We start from the raw sequence: 23,074 nt of genomic DNA, 5'->3' as shown, positions 1-23,074 counted from the left end.
CACTTTCAATTATATTTTTAAACAATTTATACATTTTGAAATTCAAAGAAATATTGGAAAAAAGAATAAAAAAAAAGACATGCAACTAGTTTAATAGTTGCATGCAATCGTTTTTAATAGTTTCACAATATTCAAATGTATATTTGCATGTGTTTTTCTACACATATTGAAACGTTGAAAACTGAATCTCAGAACTCATCGATGGAACTCGTTTTACTTACGAACTCGAGCTGCTAAAAGAAGCTAAAAAAGTAAGAGTAGAAAGCAGCGTGGATGTATTAGAAAGGCGATAACAGGCTGTCTGATGGATTAAACGTCTCGGATCAATACTGGCTGTCACCGGCTCGCCTGTCCGACACGGCGGTCCACTGGTCCACTGATCTCCTCTAACGACGAGTTCAGGGTTCGATCGCTCTACGGATTCTTTCTCCGATAACAATCCGATAACTGTCAGTGGAATCGGACACGAGCCAAACTGTGAAGCGACGAATCTGACCGTCGTGTGGAGCAGCGGTCGGCTCTGTCCTTTTTATTAAACTGGTTCTCAAACTCCAAGGAGAATTATTGTGATAAAGAACTGCGAACTAGATGGTGGCTGAATTCTTTTTTTTTTTGCTTTGAACCCTTTGTTTAAACCACAATCACCCACAAGGGGGCGCAATCCAAAACGTGGGATTTTGATTGTGCTCAGTCTTGTCGTGAACACAGGAGGCCAATATCATAAAGCCACCGCTGTTAAATTTAGTGGTTAGCAGTTAGCCGCTGTTGCTAACGGCTAGCGGCTAACTGCTAACCGCTTCAAGGAGGAGTATAAACTTTGAACCCCGTACAAATTACCCTCTATGTCATCTTGAATCGCCGGGGTGCCTTGCTCTTTGGCGTTGATGTTTGTAGACGGCTCCACTATTGTTTTATATTTGGTTTTTTTCTTAATAATTTCAAGAATTGATTTCCAAAACATTTAAGAGAGACTGGATACGTGCAAATACTTGGTGATGAAATCCAGAAGTGCGAGCATCCCTTACGTTATCTACACGCATTGTATGGACACGTATGGCACATGGCTGATATTAAGGGCTTTTCTTTGGTTGTCGCCTGAATGTTTAACCCAAAGAGAGAAAAACAGGCCCGAAGGTCAAGGATCACCGCTATCTGGACTTTTAAACGCGACACTCGCACACTGCCGGGACTTTGTTGACGAGCCGCCCGCGTCTTTCCTTTCTTTACAACACCCATGACCTCCACGCTCACCTCTGCAAGGTCATCGCGGCTTTATTTTCCTCGCCGTAAAAAAATAAAAATAAAAATTATAAGCACTCAGTGTTATAATGGTGGATCCTCACATTGGATAACATACCGCGCATTATATAGCTGCTCCCGCTCTTCACGGGTTAATTGCTTATCGAAATGGACTCAGCAGGAGGTCGGTCTCTTTCGTTTGCAACACTGAATGACAAAGAAAATCGAAAGAAATCGCAATGTATTGAGGTATATCAAAGATTATCAAAGAGCAGAGAGTCATTTTGATGGCAGATTTTCTGAAGTTAATCAACTATATCAGTCCCGAAGAGGTCAATCTTTGCAGTGAAAGGAAGCTGAACAGGAAGTTTCAGTTAAACAGGAAGCAAACTGCTACTAAAGAATAATCGTCAATCTTTAAGTGCAAAGAAATGTGTGGCATTGTGGGTAAACCAAGGAAGATGGGAGCTGAACCAGGAAGTAGCGATTGGACAGGAAGTTAGGGAAGCGGTGGAAGACACTGAATATGAAGAGAAAACGAAGCTAAACAAGAAAGTGGAAGTGAACCAGGAAGTCAGAGTTTCACCGGGGTTGGGAGCTCCACAGGAAGTGAGAGCAGAACAGGAAGTTGAGCAGGAAGTGGAAGCTTTGGAGGATCGGAGAATTTGAAAAAGATATTGAAGTGAAAAAAGGAAGTGGAAGCTGTTCAAACAGAGAAGAATCGGCAGGAAGTGGTGTTCGAGCAGGAAGTTGCAGCCGAACAAGCAAAAGAAGGTGTAGAATCTGAAATCAACAAAGTGGAACAGGAAGTAGGAGCGCTGCAGGAAGTGGGAGCAGAACAGGAAGTGGAATCTGTGGGGGGCAGAAGGTTTGAAAAGATTATTAAAGCTAAAAAAGAAGTGCAACATGGAGCGAGGAAGCTGGACGGGGAGTGATGCAGGAAGTTGCAGCGAAAGAGGAAATGTGTGTGAAACAGGAAATGGGAGCTGAACAGGAAGTTGAGGCGAAACCAGGAAAAGAGGATTAAGGGACGAAAGGCTGTTGAGAAGTGATGAACAAACACTAAATAGAAGCTGAACAGGAAGTGGAAGTATGACAATCGGTGCAGGTTTAACAGGAAGTGGAAACATAATGACACTTACCACCCCTCCCCCCTCCCCCACCCCTCCCCCTCCTGCCGTCCTCCATCAGGAGCATATTTTACATCAAAGATGTTGAATCAGCCTCTTTAGCTTCCTGTGTAGAAGAATAGGAGCAACACACACACACACACACACACACACACACACACACACACACACACACACACACACACACACACACACACACACACACACACACACACACACACACACACACACACACACACACACACACGGCTTCAGTGTGACAGAAGGGAATTGCAATTTGAGACGTTGCTTAAAGAGATCAGTGTGACCGGCATAAAGTGTGTGTGTGTGTGTGTGTTATTTCTATATCCATTCCATGCACGCACTCACATACTCACACACTCACATACTCACACACTCGCATACCCGCTTGCAGAGAGCAAAACCTGAGTCGACAGTTTCCCAAGTCACATCTCTGAATCTTAATGAGGCATATCTCTCTCTCTCTCTCTCTCTCTCTCTCTCTCTCTCTCTCTCTGTCTTGTGGAGTTCCTCAGTTGAGATGATTGCAAATTAGTGATGTCATTTACATTATGTGGTCTAGAGAAACAAAGAAAAGTCGTGTTGCGTGTGTTCGTATGCATATGTTTGTGTGTGCGCCGCTTTAGCTTCATCTTCCTATTTCCACTTCCTGTTAGACATCGGCTTTATCTTCCCCATCTGGTTTTTCTTTGATGCTAGTCACCTGCTCCCACTCCCTGTTCTGTGTTATGTTTGACACCTGTTTTGACTTGTTGGACATTTGCTTTCATTTCCACTTCCCATTTTGCTTGATGTGAGTTACCTGCTCCAACTTCCTGTGTGACTTCCTGTTAGACACCTGCTTTAACTTCCACTTCCTGTTTACCTTGACGTTAGTCACCTGCTCACAACTTCTTGTCACATTTCCTGTTAAACACTGGATTGCACTTCCTGTTCCACTTCCTGTGCCACTTGATGTCAGCCATCTACTTCCTGTTCCTATTTCTGTTAATCACCTGATTTAGCTTGTTGTTCCACTTCCTGTTAGACACCTGGGGTGCCTCCTTTCCCCTTTCCTCTCTACTTTTCCTTAACCCCAGGAAGTGTTTACGTGACGGCCATGATACATGATGTTGGAATTCTTCCTGTTAGACACTTGCTTTCGTTCCTTCCACTTCCTGTTAGACACTTGCTTTCGCTTCTTCCACTTCCTGTTCAACTTCCTGTTTAGATTAATTTGAGTGGTGTGCCAATTTTCAGTTTTTGTGAGCTCTAGTGCAATGTGTGTGTGTGTGTGTGTGTGTGTGTGTGTGTGTGTGTGTGTGTGTGTGTGTGTGTGTGTGTGTGTGTGTGTGTGTGTGTGTGTGTGTGTGTGTGTGTGTGTGTGTGTGTGTGTGTGTGTGTGTGTGTGTGTGTGTGTGTGTACTTCACCTCCTCCCTCTTTTTCCTCTTTCACTTTTTCTTGGTCACGCCAGTTTTTCTTCTTCTCATCTCTTTCTGTGTATTTTTCTTTCCTTTCCAATTTTCTCCCATCCCTTCTGCTCTCGTCTCGTCTCTTATTTTCCTTTATTTTTCCCCCTTCTTTTTTTTATTTTCCGTCCCCACTCTCTTTTATTTTCTTGTCTTTAATGAGTTCCTTTGCTCCTGATCTAACTTTAACTGCTCCCAAGGTTTTTAGCCTTTTCTCTTTTTTTCACCCCCCTCAAAGTATTCTCATCTTTTCTTCCGTCCATTTTTCTCTATATTTCCTTCAAACTGCCTGTTTTTCTCAGCGATGTTTGTGCCCCATCACTCTGTTCCTCATATTTTCTCTTCACCTCTTGTTATGAATTCAATTCTTTTTCCTCCCGTCATGTTGTTGTTTTCTTCTTTTATCTCCTCCTTTCTTCCCTCTCGCAGAGAATTGCTGCGGTGTGATAAAGTTTTTTTTTTTGGGGGGGGGATTATTTCATTTCCTGGAGTTTGACGTCCGCCGTGTTTTGGACGAACTCGCCGTGTCGCTCCAATATGAAAACGTTTGAAGTGAAACGTGTTTCCTCGTCTCCTTGTTTGGGATTATTGTTTGTTTTTTCCCGAACCGGAGAGGAAGAAAAAAGGTGGAGGTGAAAACGTCGACCTGTCGGCTCGGATAATCCTCCCGAACTCTGATCCCAGCACAACTGTCAAACTGTGTGTACACACACACAGTGTGTGTGTGTGTGTGTGTGTGTGTGTGTCAGGTGTTTGCTCAGGAGTGCATTTTTAGGTGAGTGTACAGGTATGTATTAAGGAGTGTGTTCGGGTATTGCAGGATTTTGTTCAAAAGTGTTTTTGGGTATTTCAGATGTGTGTTCGGAGATTTCATGTGTGTGTTCGGGTGTTTCAGGTGTGTGTTCAGATGTGTGTTCGGGTATTTCAGGTGTGTGTTTGGGGATTTCAGGTGTGTTTTGGGGATTTCAGGTGTGTGTTCGGGTATTTCATGTGTGTGTTCAGATGTGTGTTCGGGTATTTGAGGCGTGTGTTCAGATGTGTGTTCGGGTATTTCAGGTGTGTGTTCAGGTGTGTGTTCAGGATTTTGTTCGAGAGTGTTTTTGGGTAACTCGGGAGTGTGTTCAGATATTTCAGCGATGTGTTGAGGTGCGTGTTTAGGTATTTCAGGACTGTGTACAAAGTGTGTTCAGGTGTGTGTTTTGGAGTGTTCAGGTATTTCAGAGGTGTGTTCAGTTGCCTATTCAGGTGTGGGTTCTGTTGTGTGTTTAGTAGTGTTCAAGAGTCTCTCCAAGTTTGTGTTTATGTATTTCAGGAGTGTGTAGAGGAGTTTGTTCAGGTATTTCAGGAGTGCATTCACGTGTGTGTTCAGGTGTGTGTGACGATATAACAGCTCTCAAACTAGATTTTCTGTTCTCACGAAACCACCTTAAACACAATTTAAATAATTGCTGAACCTCTATTACCGACTTTTTTAGTCCTTTAAATTCTTTAGCATTTCAATTGTTTCGGCACTTTAGTTGAGTTGTTTTAGCATTTTAGCACCGAAAGCCATTCAAGTCTGCGTTTCTTTAACATTCCAAAAAATTTATTTAATAAGAAACAGCTTGTTTCCTAAAAATGTAAAATCCTTTCAGTTTATTTTCTCCACTGTGAAAAAACGCCGGCGGGCCACTCCCGCCAAGCCGACACGGAACTGCCGCCGTGTGCCTCCAGTTTGACGGCGTCCGAAAGCGAGGTGATGGTCTCCATGGTAACCGGCTTGTGCTCCTCAGGTACTTGGCCGTGACCCAGTTCAGTCCGACCCACGCCCGGAAGGCCTTCCCGTGCTTCGACGAGCCCGTCTACAAGGCCACCTTCTCCGTGACGCTGCGCCACGACCCACAGTACACGTCGCTGTCCAACATGCCGGTGGAGAGCGCGGCGGCGACGGCGGTGGCGGCGGCGGCGCCCCACAACAACGACGGTGACGACGACGGCTGGACCACCAACCGATTCGCCCGGACGCCGCGCATGTCCACGTACTACCTGGCCTGGGCCGTGTGCAACTTCACGTACCGGGAGACGCAGACGGACGGCGGCGTGACGGTGAGTTTAGGCGGTGGCGGCGGCGGCGGCGTCTCGACGAGCCTCCGCCACGGCGCCTTGTGTGTTTTCAAAGCTTAATTATCCAGTTTCGCACTCATTTATTCCCTCAAACACTCGCGCTGTGATCTTGACTTAATGATCTCGTTATGAACCAAACAGCCGAGCCCCTTTTTCTTCTCCGTCGCGGCTCTTCTGGGACTCGTGCTCGCACGCAGGCTGAGAGGGAAGAAAGTTCTGCAAAGCAGAAAGAATATCTTTCACCCCGACTCGACGCAAAACTGGTTGGAAATAAGAAACCACATCGTCTCTTTAAATTGTATCTGAAAAGCTAATTTGATGCCGAGCTGACAGGCGTGCCAGCGGCCGTATACTATTCTTCTTCGCTTTTTTGCTTCACGAACAAAATGCTTCAACTCTCGTCCAAAGTAAGAAACCACACAGACGCCCATTTAAAACCACTAATATCTCCCAGAAGAAGTTGAAAATGGTCTCTAATCAACTGAGTTCACACAAAATCTTATCTTTTATCTTAAGAAAGGTTTAGAATTCAGATTTATTCATGTGAAGAGAACAACTTTAACAACTGGCAATTTTATTACATAAAATTCGATTACCGTATTTTCCGCCCTATAAGGCGCACCTAAATACCTCAAATTTTCTCAAAAGCTGCCAGTGCGCCTTATAGCCCGGTGCGCCTTATATATGGACAATTGTTCTACTCAAGACTGCTATTTCACAGCTGAACAACCAGAAGCTTTTATTTTGACAACTCTAAATTTGCAACCGGATCTTCAGAGCGGACCACACTCCACACAACACCTTAATCACTCATGGTTGCACACCAACATTCTAACAAACCAAAATAAACTAGATGAAATAATTACTCCCTAAACTGGGGAACAAAAACACATAAACACAATCAACACCAAGCCCAACAACGACCCACAATAACCTCCAACAACACAAAACATGAATTTGTCGCTGCAAGGCATGATGGGACATCATGCCTTGCAGCGACAAATTCAACCTGAGCTCCTCAGTGCAGCCGATAGAAACTCCCATAATTCATTGCAGCTGTTTGTGGTGTTTTAAATGCAATTATTGGGGGTTATATTTGGTTTATGGTGTCGGTAATAATTGTGTTGTGTTGTGTTTTTGTTGCTTAGTTCATGTAGTTTAGTTTATTATTATTATTATTATTACCGGTAGTTGTAAGTTGTCAACCAGTAGTGAATAAGGTTTTGTGTGTAGTGTCCTCCTGGCATAGGCTGCAGGTAGGACTATCAAAATAAAGTGTGTGCACCTCTCTGGGTGTTAGAATCAGTGGAAAATGTAAGCTAATAGCTTTGGGCTGTAAAGGTTGCTGACCACTGGTCTACTCCATGCACCTTATTCGGCGGTGCGCCTTATATATGAATGAAGTTATAAATTATGTCAATTGATGTAGGTGCGCCTTATACACCGGTGCGCCTTATAGGGCGGAAAATACGGTAACTTTTATTCCCGAAACAAGTGAGAGATTTCAGTCAACTTCACTGTTTCTATCTGGATAGTAAACATTTTTGTGAGAATCTATTGAAAATGTTTCGATTTTTTTGTGGGGGTGCCGAAGTTTTATTGCTTTGATCAAGGAACATGTTAGATTAGCGCTAGTGTATTGGTCAACTAACAAAATGAATTGCGTCTATGTACAAATAATTAGTAAACGGATCAGCGACTCGCTTAGAATAAACCATTTCAGCCAGTTTAGTTTTCATTTCTCTCATAGTCGGACGTATTATTTGGGTGACTTCATTTTCATGTAAAATATTCCATGTACTCCAGGTCTTCTTATTTAGTTGCTCTTGTCCAAAAAGTAGCTGACGTGGTTTTAAAACGGATGGAAGTTGCTTAAAAGCCTTCAGCTTCAGAGGTTCAATGGCCTCCGACCACAAGGAACTTTAATCTGAAATCACTTTTTCCTGTTGACATCCCTGACAATGATCTTTGTGGCCGGGAAATGCAGGTGAACAGAACTCAACCAGTGTCACGTCTGTGAGGAAGTCATTAAGTCTGAGGGTGGAGTTTGTTATCTCAGGCTGGCTCGCCAATTAAGTGGTGAACTTCTACTAACATGTGGAGGCGAGAGAAAATTAACTGGCTTCCTCGCAGGTCGACTTGCTTTTAATCACCTCTTTTTCAGACGTGTGTACACACTTGGCTGTGAGGCTAATCAGTCTTTTCATGAAGTCTGGAGATATTTGTTGTATGGGACACGACATTTAAGAGGTTTCTTGACTCTTGCCGACGTCACGATTTTACGGTTGCGGGTGAGACGATATTTGAACAACGCCTCGGGAAGGTGTCGCTCTGTTCGGGACGTCCTCACACTTTTTCCTCCTGCGTTTCGCCTCGAGGTCAGAGTGAACGTTGTGACACCGAGGGACCGTTTGTGTCCAGAATGTGTCGGCAGAAGCACTGCTGTTTGTTCGGCCACGACCAGAACGACTGCTCATTTTCGCTTTCGTAAGTCAACTTGGCCAAATTGCCCAAAATGCGTTGCCAGAGATGTTTACGGGATTGCAAATAGCTTAACTGCTTTAATTTTTTTCTGGTCAGATTAATCATGTTCAGTGATTGCAACGAATTTTTACGGTGGGAATTTTGAGATTCGGTCAGTTTATTCACTCTCAATAGACTTTATCCTAAATATGATGTCTGATGTCTTGAAGTTCGTCAGTCTGTCTCCAGAAGTGTAAATGTCATTTTTGTCACACACTTCCTGTACAATCCTCCTTCATGAGGTTTGTGGTGGTTCTTCTCTGTGACATCAACACATCGAGCTCGGTCTGAAAGAGAGAAGAAAAAGTGCCCACAGGCCTGATTCCGCCTCCGATTTTCGTCTTGTCTCGTCCCCGTCCGTCTTCCTGTTGTGGTTCTGATCTGAAAGTCAAACCGTTGGATCCCCCGTCTTCCTTTTAAACATGCCGGACATTTCAAAACAGAAATCTGTACACCCCCCCCCCACCTCACCCCGCCTCGTACAAGGACGAAACACACACGCGACCTTGTTCCTCCTCCTCCCACTCCTCTTCCTCCTCCTCCTCCTCCGATCGTCTCTATCAGCGTAATTACAGCTCATCCATCTCGTCTGGCAGGGACTCAAGGACGGCTCTCCAGCACGAGTCTCCTCGTTACTGGAAGATAATTCAGCTGAAATGCGGCTTTAATGACAAATCATATCTGGGTCATTTGTAACCGTCTCCAGCTCCTCCAACGCTCCGCCACTGATATCGGCTCCAATCAGTCTTCATCACGAAAACATTCCTCCATTGTTTTTCCATCCCGATCACCACAAACAGACACTACCCCTCCTGGAGTTTCGCGTCGATCCGCAAAGGAAAAGATGAGACGCGGAGCCCGAGAAGCTGCCGGCGCTTCTTGTCGTGATTATGCTGATGATGTCGCGCTGTTGGGTTCGTCTCTGCTGGTTGTTTTGTTGCTGAAAATCTGTTTATAGTCCGCGTTTGATACTCTTGCTGTCAGTCTTCCGGTGTCCATGTGTGTAATTTGGTACAACCCTACCTCTGTTATCCAGTGCCTTGATTATCCGGTACCGCGGTTTCTCTGGCACCTCGGTAATCCAACCAACGACCAACCGATTTCGCCCCGTGCACTGGTTTTAATGAGGGCTTAAGGATGTGTGAAAAATAAAATTGACAGAGTTGAGAAAGATGCCCTGATGGAAGTGAAGAAAAAAACTTTGTGTAGCAGTTGACACACTGTAATGACCGTAAAGACATTTTTACCCCCCCCCACTCCAATCTCTAAATGGAAGGATTACAGTCCTATTGGCTGCTGGCGCAAATGTAGATTAAAACATGTAGTTATAATGTGAAAGAAGAAAAAAGCAGCTGGAGGTGGCATTTGTGGTTCATTGACTTTTTCATCCAGGACATCGTCGTCCAACAGTCTCTTCAAAGTACCCCCCCGAACACGATCGTGAAAAATTCTGCCTCACAGTTTCACTTTCTGCTGCTAATTCGGTTAGTTATTTGTCATCACTGCAGTCAAAACCGCTTTTCTCAAGACGTCCCCGGTTTGTTTGTGTTTTTTAATGCTTGGCCAGCTTCATTAAACTTTTCAAACTAATCGTTAAAGTTTCCATAGGTCTAATGAAGACATTTATTTATCATCATTTGGCGAATAGTTTAACGTGTTTCGCTACCCGTAACCATTAAAATACAAAAAAAATTAAATCATTATTTCGCAACTCACTTGATTTTATTATTGACAAACAAATAAACTCTGAAACTCTCTTTTTTTGGTGCTTTTTGGGAGGTTTAAGTGAATTTACATCTCATTCCGTCTTGATCATGCTAAAGTTCTGTTTTGTTGCTATTTGTATGCGTTTGAATCCGAGCGTCGCTCCGTCGGCTCTGGTTTTGTTTGAAAGTCGATTTTCCCGATTTGGTTGTTTGCTTTCAAAATCATCCATGTCTTTGCTCAATATTTCTCTCTCCGGTCTGCACCGACGTGGCGTCTCGCCCCGATTCCCAATCTTTCAGATCTGTCCAAATCCAGACGGAAGCACTGCCGCATCTGTTGACCGAAACTCTGCGTATGAAGCCGCTCCAGCACTGCCTGTTTTGAATCTGATCTCCTCAGTCACTCTTGTTCTGTTTTGTTTATCATCTCTGTTTGAATTCAGTCTCCAATTCCTGCTTTTCACTCACTTTTCTTGCTAACTTCTACTCACGTACTGTCATCTACACTCCGACCTTGGTTTTCTGATCCTCGCGTATCCAGTTCTTTGGTTGTTATAGTACCTCAGCTGTTTAGACCTCGGCTTTCTGAAGCTTGGTTCTGCAGTACCTTGTTTATCTGGTACCACGTTTGTCTGGCACCTTGGTTGTCTTGGTTATCAATATCATTTGTCCGTTGACATGGCAGAGTTATATTTCAAATAATAAAACTTTCTATTTTCTCTTACTGGCCTCTACCCAGGTGGTTGGGAACCCCCTGATATAAACTTTATATATATATATATATAATATATACATAATATATATAATACAGCGTTCCTTATATATATATATATATATATATATATATATATATATATATATATATATATATATAAGGAACGCTGTATTGTCACTTACGGAATCGTATTTTCATCCATTTGAAAGTAGAAAAGGAGTTGTGGAACATGCCGTGCATTTAGTATTGAAAGAATTATGAATGAATTTTTATCATCCCGACACACGAGACAGTTGCGTCTGCACTGCGCCGTGTGGATAATCCGGGTCGGACTGTAATTATGACATTTCCTTTCCATTGAGCTGAGTTCTTCCTATCAGCCCCCCTCCTCCCCCTCACATCGTGCCCGTATCCTCGATCGGGAGTCTCGACTCAGAATACAAATCAGGAGATTTACTTCTTTTTTTTTTAAGGGTATCAGGATGTTCTCCCATGAATTAAAATCACTTAAAGCTGATGGTGTTTTTGGATGAGAGACTTTCTTGGTGATTTACGGCGCGGTTAGATATTACTCGCGCACATTAAGCCGCATCCAAACGCCGCTGGATTACCTTCAAGTGCAGCCCGACAGCGGGTCAAGTACCATCCATCCATAAATAATACAGCAGACGTCATTAAAAAGCTCTTGCACATCAGAAGCCGAGGAGGGAACAATGAGGCTGCCTGGGCGGAGGCGGGACGATCGCAGGTTGAGGGTTTGAGTCTGAGGGGAAGGAGCTGTGGAAGGTTTCTGTCGCCGTGGTCGAGTTTGTTCGAGTTCGGTACAGGAACGGAGCGAGCTCACGTTTTTGTACGGCGGCTTCGAGAAAACATTTTGTGAAAGAGTTTTTTTCAATTATCTTCAGATGCTCGCAGACTTGGTGTCAAAAAAAAAAAAAAAAAGCATAATATAGTCGGATTGTTGTTGCATACCCGTCTGGAACTTTTCTCTGATTAGTTTCTAGTCATTTGAAAGCCTCAAGGGAGTCTTGAGTTTGTCGTTCTGGTCCAAGGATATAATCGCTAACGGAGAAAACGAATTAAAGTAGCGCAGACCTTCGCCAATTCCGCATTTATTTGCCGAGTTAGCATCGCCAGCATGTTAGCAGTTAGCTCACATCGATGCTAACTAGCGTGCAAGATAGCAACATCACGGTGTGAAACACCGAGCATCTCCATGGCAACAGGCGCTGATCGTCTCCAGCCGCTTTGTACCGGAAATTGTTTTTGCAGTTGTTTGCGATTCACAAGTGGTTAGCGGTAACATCCCCGAAGATTTCATGCAATGTGGGTAATTAGTTTTTTCGAAAAGCTGGTCAAATACAAATAAGTAAACAAACAAACAAACAAATGCAGACGAAGACATAACCTTCTCGGCCAACTTTGATGGACACCTTCGTTGGCGAAGGTAATAAAAACTAGAAATAATCTTTTGGGTGAATTAAAATAAAAAAATTAAGAATAAACTTAATTTGGAAAAAAAAACTGAACTCACTGAAATTGTGATAGTCCTGAAAAAACAGGCTCAAATTACTCTCAGAATTGTCTATTAGTCTTTGTGCATTTCAAAAGTTCGTATAAAGAAGCCGACCTCGCTTATATTGAAGCAGTGAAGAAGAATGTTGACATGCGGTTGGGCCAATTACACAAAAGATTGTCTTTTTAGTGGTTTAGTGATTATTGTGCAGATGTCTGAATGTCATGAGTGTCAAAACAAACACTGCGTGAATTTTGAGTAAACCTCAAAGGGACCTTGTTGATAGTTTCGAACGAATATCAAGTTTTGTCCGAATGTCGTATAGAGTGAGTATGCAAATGCAGATTGACTTTTGTGCGAACTTCACTCAATTCGTACATGTTCTAAAATAGACGCTGAACCTCTGAGAGCAGTTGGGCGTTTTAGTTGTGTCGTACGGCGGAAATGAGCAGAACCCCGACAGGTTTCTTCTTCCGACTTGTGCTGCGGCACCGTGGAAATTTATGACGACTCAGCCCAAATCATCCGGAGAGCCGTGACAGGATGGATTCCAGATCACGGGCCAGATCGTCCCGTTTGCTTTCAAGAGACCAAGACGGGGATTTCTATTTACGGACAATCAGTGTGCTTAGCATGAAAAGGATCCAGGAAGCGGCGGCGCGTGCATATTTTTATACGTTGAAAACAGGATGCGGCGTCTCTGTTACAGCTCCGCTCTCATATTAAAATCCTTGTTTGAGCCCGAAGGCAGCGGAGACGCTGCTGTCTGTTTGCAGAGCAGCTTCCTCTGACAGAAACATTAATCTTCCCGTCCCTCCATCCTCCTCCTCCTCCTCTTCCTCGTCCCAGCCCTCTGAAAGGAAGAGGACAAAAAAAAAAAATCATCACTTCATTCTCTTCAGACGGCTGCTACATTCATTCTTTCTTCCATTTTCTTACTTTGAAAGCCCGTTTGCTTTACCTCGGAGTTTTTAAAAGTCAAAATGTTTTATTTCACCAGAAATGACAAAAGAGTCATTTTGACAAGCACACGGACAGAAATACTATTAATGGACAAGGGTTTAGGCCCCGTTTACACCACAACGTTCTCAGTGACAACACCTCGCTCGTTTTCTAACAGCTCTAACATGTTTTCGCTCGAACACGCTGTCATGTGACGTTTCAAGCGACGCCTCGTTTGTTTCTGGGAAGTTTACACAGCAAAGTTCTGAAAGACATTTCCGTTTTCTGCTGAAAACGATGTAGTGAGCATGCCAGGCCACGAGGTGGCACTGTTGGTTGTTTCTGTAATGATGGAACACAATGGAGCGTACCCGACGTTCATATGGACAGACGACGAATCGGATGCAATTACTGGTGAATCTCAACGATAAAACTAGCAATATGGACAACAAAACTAGAAGACGGAACCTTAAAAATGCCACAAAAGCTTTGCAGTTTCACTGCGGATACACAATTATAGTTCATCAGTTTCACTTTCGTGGTTGAAGATGGACAGACTGTTTGACGTAAAGAACCACCGCCATATCCACTGAGAACTTCCCGAGTGCTGCTCGGTGGCAGCCCACTGCTTATACACCGTATGTAGACCGACTATAAATAGGACGGTTCGTGAGCGGAGGAATTCATCTCTGAGGAAATCAATAAAGCCACTTAAGTCGCCTCATTTGTGTTCAGATTGACAGAATCGGTAGGAACGGACGAACTGTTGCGTTCGTGGGGCCCTGACTGAGGCGGCAGCTGCTTAACGCACCTTCAAAAGATGCTTGCAAACCGTAGAAAGCACACAAACAAACACACACACACCCACACATACACACACACGCGTGCGAGTGAGGCTGTCAGTCGTCTGATTAGCACCGGCAGTGAAAATGCAGCAGCCACGTTTGCACGGCTAAAATAGCGTCGCTATATTCAGATGGGCTGCGGATATCTGGCGCCGCGTTAGCGCCGCGGCTGCCGCTCCGTATGTTTCCCGGGTCACGGTGGAGCGTAATGAGTCGGGGTGTGAAGAGCGTCAGCTTAGAGCTGAGCCGATGCTTAAAAAGTCATTTATGTGGGCATTAAAACGGGCTTTCAAGGCCTGAGATGTGTTCGGTATGCCGAGTGAGGATAAAGAAGAGTTTCCATCTTTTATACGATCTCATCTCAGCAGTTTGGGACTCGTCCAGGTTTCACACGCCGACTCGCTCAATTCCTCCTCTTCGCCGGCCGTTTGTCTTCCCGTCGCGTCGGTCTGCGTAATGCGAGAGTCTCTTCTGCCGCGAGCGAGGCGTTTCTCCCTTCGGGGAGGATTAAAAAAGTCTGACAGAACACAAACAAACAGACGAGCGGAGCGCGATGACCCGCTCAGACGGGCGCCCGCCTCAATAAAAACCGCCGTCTTTCAGCCGTTTAGCTCGTTATTCCCCCATTTTTCTGTCATCTCGCCGACTGGCGGCGTCGTAAAGCCGCGCGGCTGCCGGTGTTTATCCGAGGGCTAATCGCCGCCGGCTTCGGTGATGTCTGCAGCACATCTGCGCCCAACGAGACGCGAACAAACGGCCTCATGAAGGCAGAAATGTCCGGATCTATTCGGAAGAGATGACGATCATGAACATCGCGCCAGTTGTTGGCAATCGTCTGTGACGGTAGAACGTCTCAGACGTTGTGGGTAGATAATGAAGTCTCTGTTATGATGATGGCAAAGTTCTCTACAAGCTAATTATACGATATTTCCTCACGTCACTGACCTCAGCAGCTCGTGGAAGATACTGTGCTGTGATTGGCTGTCAGACATTGAGGGAATAGGTGTGTTGCCTGTGGATTGACGTTTGACTGCGCTCTGTGTGTTTTGGACTATTTCTCTAATTTTTGACAACGAATTCTCTGGACTGTGTCCTAAATCTTGACTACTCAGTTCTGGGCACTGCCTGTCTTGATGCTGCTTTTGGAGGATGTTTGAATTGCGTCGGATCGGAGGTGATGGTTTGGTTCATTGAAGGCGTCATCACCTGGCATTCTCGCATATCCAGTCTCTTAAATTGAGTTTTGGAAATTCAATAGGAAAACAAATCCAACATCGGGCTCATTCTGTCACTTTTTTGTATCGTTACTTCCTCTCATGAGAGTACATGCAAGACTTTGACTGGTACGGACGTCAGGCATGCGTTGATTGGAAGAGCTGTCAATCATGGCGACAGCATAGCGATAGCATAGCGGCCCTTATAAATACAAAATACAAATAAAAAAACTATCGTGGAGCCATTTAGATCCACACCGCAGAGCAACTCACCACGGAGATATAAAAGAAAATAAAAGTTCATTTGTAAATCACATATTGTTTACAAGATTATACTAGTCATGTTAACAGCTAGCAATTAGCCAATAGCAGATAGCAGCTTCATTTAACAGAGGTGAGTTGTGATATTAGCCTCCTGTGTTGAGTTTCAACTGAGGTCCAACACCAATATGGATGTTTTAACTCGAAAATAAATGGGATTTCCCGGTGATGACTCCTTTTAAAGTGTGTGACGAGTTTCCTGAAGAGGGCACCAGAGAACTGCTCAAGACGTGAAAAAATACTATTCCTACTCTTGCTCTAATTTTACCCAGGATATTTGTCCTCTGCAGTTCGACAGAATCAACTCTGCAGCTTACAGTTAGTGTGTGCCGGTCTATCCTGGTTTATTTCTTGAAATTATGTTTTTGTGAGGTAACCATAGCGACAGCTCTTCTCCTTCTACTTCTTCCAGTCCCGTCCCGCTTGGACAGACCTCCAGTCTGACCCGGCCGCTCTTTATTAAAGTGGACGTCCGTCGAACTCCTCCACTCGAATGTTTTTTCATAAATCAGCCTTATTGCTTTCATAAACACAGCCGCTGAAGAAGGAAAACAAGGTTGTGACCGAAGCTCGGACCTTCGTTCTGATTCAGCTTTCATTCATTCCACTGAGTGCTGCTGTCGTCCGAAAACCAACACATACACACATTAGGTGTTGATGAATCCACCACAGGAAGTAGTTCTAAATAGGAGCACTGTGTCACTGTATCTTACCAAACTACTCAAACCTCTTGACTTAGATTTCGTCCAAATTACACTCTTATGTTGGTCGTTTCTATGCTGCCAAAACCAAGCTTTCTCCTTTAACGTCTAACCATCGAGATGTTTGCAGAAGAGTGGACGAGGAATGACCCTTGAAACATCTGATGAGACAGGAAGCCTGCACCGCTCTGCTTTAGTAAGACACTGAAGCTTTCTGGGATGTTTTGCCAGGACATAGCTGGAGGGTATTCACATGCTGTTAAAACAGATCAGGACACAATAGGACTCCAGAATTTGACGAGATGTTTTGAAATGATAGGTCTGGTTCTGGGAGTTGAAGATTCCTAATGGAAGCATTAAACATGGTGTTTAAAATGTAATAACTTATTTACACAAAATTCTAAATAATGTACCTGCTGAAAGCTTCTCAGACCATCAAACATTAATGAATCCGACACAGGAATGAGTTTCCTTCTGCCTTGACTAAATTACGAGAACCTTCATGGATTTTGCCAAAAACTCCCGAAGACCTCTTTCCATTCCGAGTCAAGGCCTTTAGAATCGTTGATAAAGCTGCAGGCTGTGGGTCTGGAATTTGAAGACTAATAAGATGGTTTATGTCAAGAAGTAAAGTAAAATATAATGATGTGGAAACATTTTAGTAAAGAGCTTTTGTTTCTTTCAAGGCCTGAACTCAAAGACCTCTGAAGGTGTTGAGACGACTGCAAAGGATTCATTAAGTGATAAAAGACGTGTCTTTCCCCAAGAGATAGGAAGTGAAACGACAAAAATGGAGTGTCGACGGTCAAACAACACAAACCTCACTAACGATGTACCTTCCAAAAATGTTAATTGGAGCGTCGGATTTTGATTCAACCGCCACAGGAAGTAGTTCCTGACAGACGCACTATGACCTTTGACTTTGTAAGTGTCGGCGCTCGACTCAGATTACTTATTGTATGCGTCTTCATAAAGCATCGAGCAGTTCGAATTCAAACAGGTAAGCAGAGCCACAAAAAAAAAAAGGTCACAGTCACCTCCAGTTCCCAGACTGGATCTGGGAACTTTAAGGACCCTCTGATTAGCCGACCTTGCCGATAAAACTGGACACATAAAAGCACAGATAAATAAGAAGGTGCCAACCCATTTAACACCTTAAAAACAAGGGATAAAATCTTAAACATGATTCTGAAGCGGACAAGAAGCCTAAGGATGGAGGTTAAGGCCCTGTCCATATGAGCCAAAACAATCTTTTTTTCTCTGCGTCTTGCCCTTGTCAAAGAGACATCTGATCGAGACCGATGTACAAGGACTTTCAATCGTCTGGCCTCAATGTGATAAAAGCATCTATGACTCTCTGTCAAATATAAAAAAGAAGCGTCATTTATCGATATCCAGAGGGCCAAGAGCACTGGTGCAGTCAACTCGTTGGCTAAAAACAACCATAAACAACAAGCTCTGTTTTGGTTTCATTAGCATCCCGATGTGGGAATTTGAAGGTCAAAATCAGCCCTCAAACTAAATGTCCTTGAATCCTTCTGTACCAGATCTGCAACAATGTAGCAGTCCCTGTCAAAGTGCTGGAAATTAAAAGAAAAAAAAAAACTTTTTTGACTTCTGCAGGGAAAAAAAAAAAAAAAAAAATTCCACCAAAGAATCAAAGAAATAGTGTCCCTTTGAAGGACACGTCCAGGGGCTGTTTGTGGTCTCCGAGCCCACAACTTCAAACACTTTCCTCACAAATAAGGCCACGGATCGTGCGGGGGCGGGGAGGTTTGTGCCGTTTCACAGTGAGTTTGCTTTCAGCCATGTGGCTCCTGGTTTCTGCCATGTATTCAAGAAAAAGCCTCGTTTCTGTTGAGAAAGAGAACAATGTGCTCTAAATATTAAGACAGTGGCGAGTAGGCGACATTCGTGTCAAGAGGCGAGGAATTGGGCACAGTCAGGAGAGAATCTCAACTATAAAACTACCAATATGGACGATATAAAGCGAGAATAACGAACTGGGAGTCATGCCAGTCTGGAGGCCGCCATGCTTGTTACTGGCGCATGAGCAGGTTAGTGACGGGGAGGTAGTAAAAACCTCAACGCATGTTGAGGCACATAGCTACGGCTTTAGTTGTGTTTCTCCATCCACTTTTAATCGGAATAAACCGAATCGCCCTTAACAAAAGGTGATTTTTCAGCTTTTTTTCAAAGCTCCGATCAAAACGTTTATTACAAATCGACTAAAGAATGTGTAAAAGTTCATATTTGTGGGTATAAATAAAGTCCCTGGATGATTCCCCTTCAAAGATCAGACCCCCAAAATTGTGGGGATTTGCGTTCGCCGTAGCTCCGTGAAGATGTTAAATGTCACATTAACATCCCATAATAGTTCTAAAGGTCACAGTGTTGCCCCGCGATGATAATAAACTTGGGATTAGTGTTTTAAAATGTAAAAAAAAAAAAAGGCAGCTTTAAGTGTCACACATTACTCGAGCTAAAGGCTAAAAGGCTAACTCCAAACATTTAAAATCAATCGAGGTCGCCTTGTTCCTGAGGCTCGTGGGACAGGAAGTTCAGGAATCCAGTAAACATCTGTAACTCTACCTGATTCATCTTGCTGAATTATGCTGATGCTAGCTGGCTGGAATGACTGGTAGCATTCGGAATCCTGTTACTCTACGTCAATGATTTATGCCCAAAATTAGTAGTATAATCGAAGTATGATGCTAATGCTACCTGGCCAAATGACTTGTAGCATCTCGCTAACTTATGGTAATACCGCTTTGCTGGAATAACTTGTAGCATCTCGCTAAATGATACTTTCTAATTTATGTTAAGGCTACAGAGCTCGTATTACTAGTGTAATGAATAAATTATGTCAAAGTTATTTTACTCGATTTTATTGTAAGACGGCTAAAATATGCATATGGTAGCTAGCTGAAATTTGGCTGTCTTAAAGATTGTTAATTCTTCCTGGTTTCAGTTATAATATGTTACAATGGTAACACGCTGCAAAGTGCAATATTACTCACATGCAAGCTGGCTATAATTACTGGTCGCATGCTGCATTTTGTTTAAGTCCACTAACAGTTACAGCATTTTCAGCTTGTTACATTATTTAGAAACTATTTTGCTGATAGTTTTTGTAGCATGCTGCTAAATTATGCGAATGCTACTTGGGTAAAATGTTCAAGAGTTTATTTTATCTGGCTAAATTATGCTAATGCAACATGGCTTTGCGCTGCGTTGAAAGTCTTGGTCGCATGCAGCATGTTGCTAAGTTATGCTAATACTACGGGGCAAAAAAAAGATTTGCATTATTTGGATAAATTATGCTAATGACCCAAGGGGGTTTTAGTGAGTACGTCTTGTTTGCGGTGAGGTAATGCTAGGCTATGCTAGGCCATGCTATCTGGATTGCCTCCATTCTAGTTGGTGGCTGTTATTCCCCTGGGTATGTCATGCCGTGTTTTCCTTCGCGCGAAATATACGTAGCCAATATATGCAGCAGGCAACACGCGTCGGTCTACACAGTGCAGATCGCACCACACGGACACAGATGCCAACAAGAGCTTCCGCCCCTTCAAAATAAATCACACCTTCTGTAACACTGACGACAAGTTAAAGTGCCAAAATATATAACACACTATTGAGTACAACTGATTAAAAAGCTAAATATATAACTAGACACCTACTTACCCATGACCCAAGCAGAAAAGTAATTAAAATACATTTTTGTTGTCCGTATCCATGGTTGTTATGGTGGGATGTCTCACAATTCCACCATGATATTATGATCTCGTGAACCCTGCTTGGTCGCTGGCGGTCCACTTGTAGCTGGTCGGCTATGGCACGAGCCCACAGCAGAATTTGACGGTAAGATCAACAACCTATCAATCTGCCGCCTGCTAATCACCAATGGAAAGGGGGCGGTGCCTCAGCCTAATGATAACTGTATTCATACCCGACTCCAAACACAGAAATGTGCAGCGGTGTTTAATGAAATCACACAGAACAAAGGGTGTAAACACACCAACAAACCGCTGCTCGCTTGGTTTTAATTACATCAGAAATGATCAACTACGTCATTATTTGAAGTGTGCTGTTGCTCTTTTGTAGTCCGGTGGTAGCGTTCCATTGTGAAGCTTTTAAAAGCTGCGTGTGCACCAGGCGTCTGTAGCTAATGTGGCTCTCGGAAACAACGTTGTGGAGTATCGATTGAAAAGCTGCAGGAATTTAAAAGAGGGGGCCTCTCAGGTGGGGGATTGTGGACCGAAATCCTCTAAAAAAGAAAAAAAAAAAAAACCTGCCACTCTGACTACATTTGTGTTGAATATTGGTAAATATCAGCGGTTTTAAAGTGTCGCCTTCTCTCTGGTCTGTTGGATTTTCTCCTCCTGAAGGTGATCTGCAGTGTGGTTTTTTTGTCTCTCCCATCAAATTAAGGCATAGTTTGGTCTCCTCGGGCCATGAAAGACATTATTTACATTCTCTAAGCGAGCCAAAGCGAGGTCAACGCACACCTGCGCGCTGGGAGCGCTCTGGAACGCCCACGCTCGCTGTCCTATTTCCTCAAACGTCTGCGGGCGCCGAGTCGACTGGAGCTGCGACAGAGATCCTGGCTGTTGCTCTTCGAAGGTTCAGTGTAGAAAGACAAACGTCAGATTCTGGAAAGATGCTAGAACTACTTTCTGCATTGGGGTGATTACAAGGGGGGGGGGGGTGGTTGAGGGAGCACCGTGGTTTGGTTTGAACCTCGGTTGTTTGGCCATGGCTTCGGTTCATGCTCATAGTTTTTTTTCACTTGTGTTACCTTGCTGAGTCCTTGAGTATCAGAGAGTCTTACATCAAATTGCTTACGGAGATACTCGCTTCTGTTTCCTTTCACATATCGGACATGATTCAAGCAACATTTGTAGACAAGGAGCTTTCCGTTAAGTGTTTTCACTCTCTTGTCCTTGTATTTAACTGAAAACCGAAAGGCTCCAACACCAGAGATTTGTATAAAGTATTTTTTGAGGTAGTGGCGTGCAGAGATGCAGTGGCTTCTTGTTTCGCGGACGCCTCTTTTTTGTACTTTTTACCAGCAGTTTGCGCAACAAGACGAGCGTGAAGTACAACCAGTGACCTACGTCTTCTGAGGAAACCCCAACTTGGTTCTGGAACCAGACGCCAAGGCAGCGTGAGATAGATTTGGACTCTTCAAGACCGAGAGTTTAGGAAACAGCGGCGTGGAAGGAGACTGCGGTAAGCTGGCATGCTAACCAGGCTAAGGGCTAACAGCAGGCCCCGCTCTGGAACTGCTGAGATTGAACTTCCACAGAAAGGTGAGGATCTACTGTGTATTTCTGCTCACTGAGTCCTGGCTGAACCACAACCTGATGGCTGCAGACGAACCGTCTGAAAGATGGCGGCTGTGTTGGTTCATTGGTTGGTGATTGGGTTTAGCCTATTTGATCGTTTTCCACTTCGTGACGCCGGTTTCGGCACCTTTATTCTCTTGTCCTCTTCTGGAAATGTTCCCGAGCAAAACAAAGAACCTCAAGCGATCGCTTGGTAGCCCATAACGCACGAGTGTAAAACAGTCTCGACTGAAAAGTTCCTCAAGGAATCAGAACACTTCCATGAGGGACGTCAACGCAGATGAGGCTTCTTCCTGAGTCTGACACCTGGCAGAACCAGGAAGTAGGAACACGATACAAACTCACGCGGTACAGAGAAAGTCGTAGCGGCGGGGCCACGACTCTAAAGTCAACAATCACCCCTATGTCTTTTTTTTTTTTATTCCACCTTGTTGACATTGGCACAGCAGCTGCTGTCCATGAACCCTCCCCCACCACACCCGCCCCCACCAGACTGTCTCACCTCATCAACGCGGTGTCGTCAGCGAACGCGATGATATGATTGGACAGATGTGTGGCGGGCGCAGTCACGGGTCGGCGCTGCTCGCAACAGAGCGACGACTGTCTGAGGCCCGTCGATCTCAAAGTCAAGGACCTGCACACGCTGGGAGGAGTGCGTCGGTGTGTGTGTGTGTGTGTGTGTGTGTGTGTGTGTGTGTGTGTGTGTGTTGCTCTCACCCGCTTGTATCAGTTGCTAAACCATCCATCAAATTACTGTGGCAACCGAGCGTCCATCACCCTATCCATCATCCAAGGGCGACAGACGGAGCGTCGGGAGGCTGCGAGAGATGTCACAGGCGAGCGGAGAGATAACAAGGGGAGAGGAAGACGAGGTGGAGGAGGAGGAGGAGGAGAGAGAAGTAGTACCAAAATAAGAAAGACAAGAAATTGTTATAAAGGTGCATTTTCTTTTTTTTTCTTTCCCCTCCACTGCTTCAACATCCAGAGAGTGTGTGTGGCGCTCAGCTGTGAGCTCCAGGCAGGAGCCGTGGCTCCTCTGCACTTCGTCTTCAGGCTGATTTGACTGACTGACTAATTTAAAGGTTTCCTGGTGGGAATAAAATGCTGTTTCAGACTCGTCCACCTGGCCGGACTGTCAGGAATGGCGTCGCAGAGAGTGTCTGTCTCGCTGTCATTCATATATCATCTTATTCTTATTTCGGAAAGAACGCTCAATAATCTCTATGACTCTCTGTATAGTACCCAGATGATCTGATGATCTCGCTGGCGAGCTTCAGGAGGCTCGTGGTTGCTAACGC

At 44.2% G+C, this 23,074-nt stretch overlaps 1 protein-coding gene across 1 annotated transcript in view; it reads left to right on the top strand.

Annotated features, from left to right (window-relative positions):
* The window catches only part of LOC308146536 (thyrotropin-releasing hormone-degrading ectoenzyme-like), a gene marked incomplete at both ends in the record, with an annotated part of 141,821 nt that overhangs the window by 13,952 nt on the left and 104,795 nt on the right, over window positions 1-23,074 (top strand). The window contains one exon of the mRNA XM_080518412.1: window positions 5,612-5,924. Within this exon, the coding sequence (XP_080374538.1) occupies window positions 5,612-5,924 (313 nt within the window). The remainder of the gene's footprint in view (window positions 1-5,611; window positions 5,925-23,074) is intronic.

Source organism: Blennius ocellaris (assembly GCF_963422515.1).
Source record: "Blennius ocellaris genome assembly, chromosome: 22".
Taxonomy (NCBI): domain Eukaryota; kingdom Metazoa; phylum Chordata; class Actinopteri; order Blenniiformes; family Blenniidae; genus Blennius; species Blennius ocellaris.
This window is presented reverse-complemented; position numbering and strand designations above follow the sequence as displayed.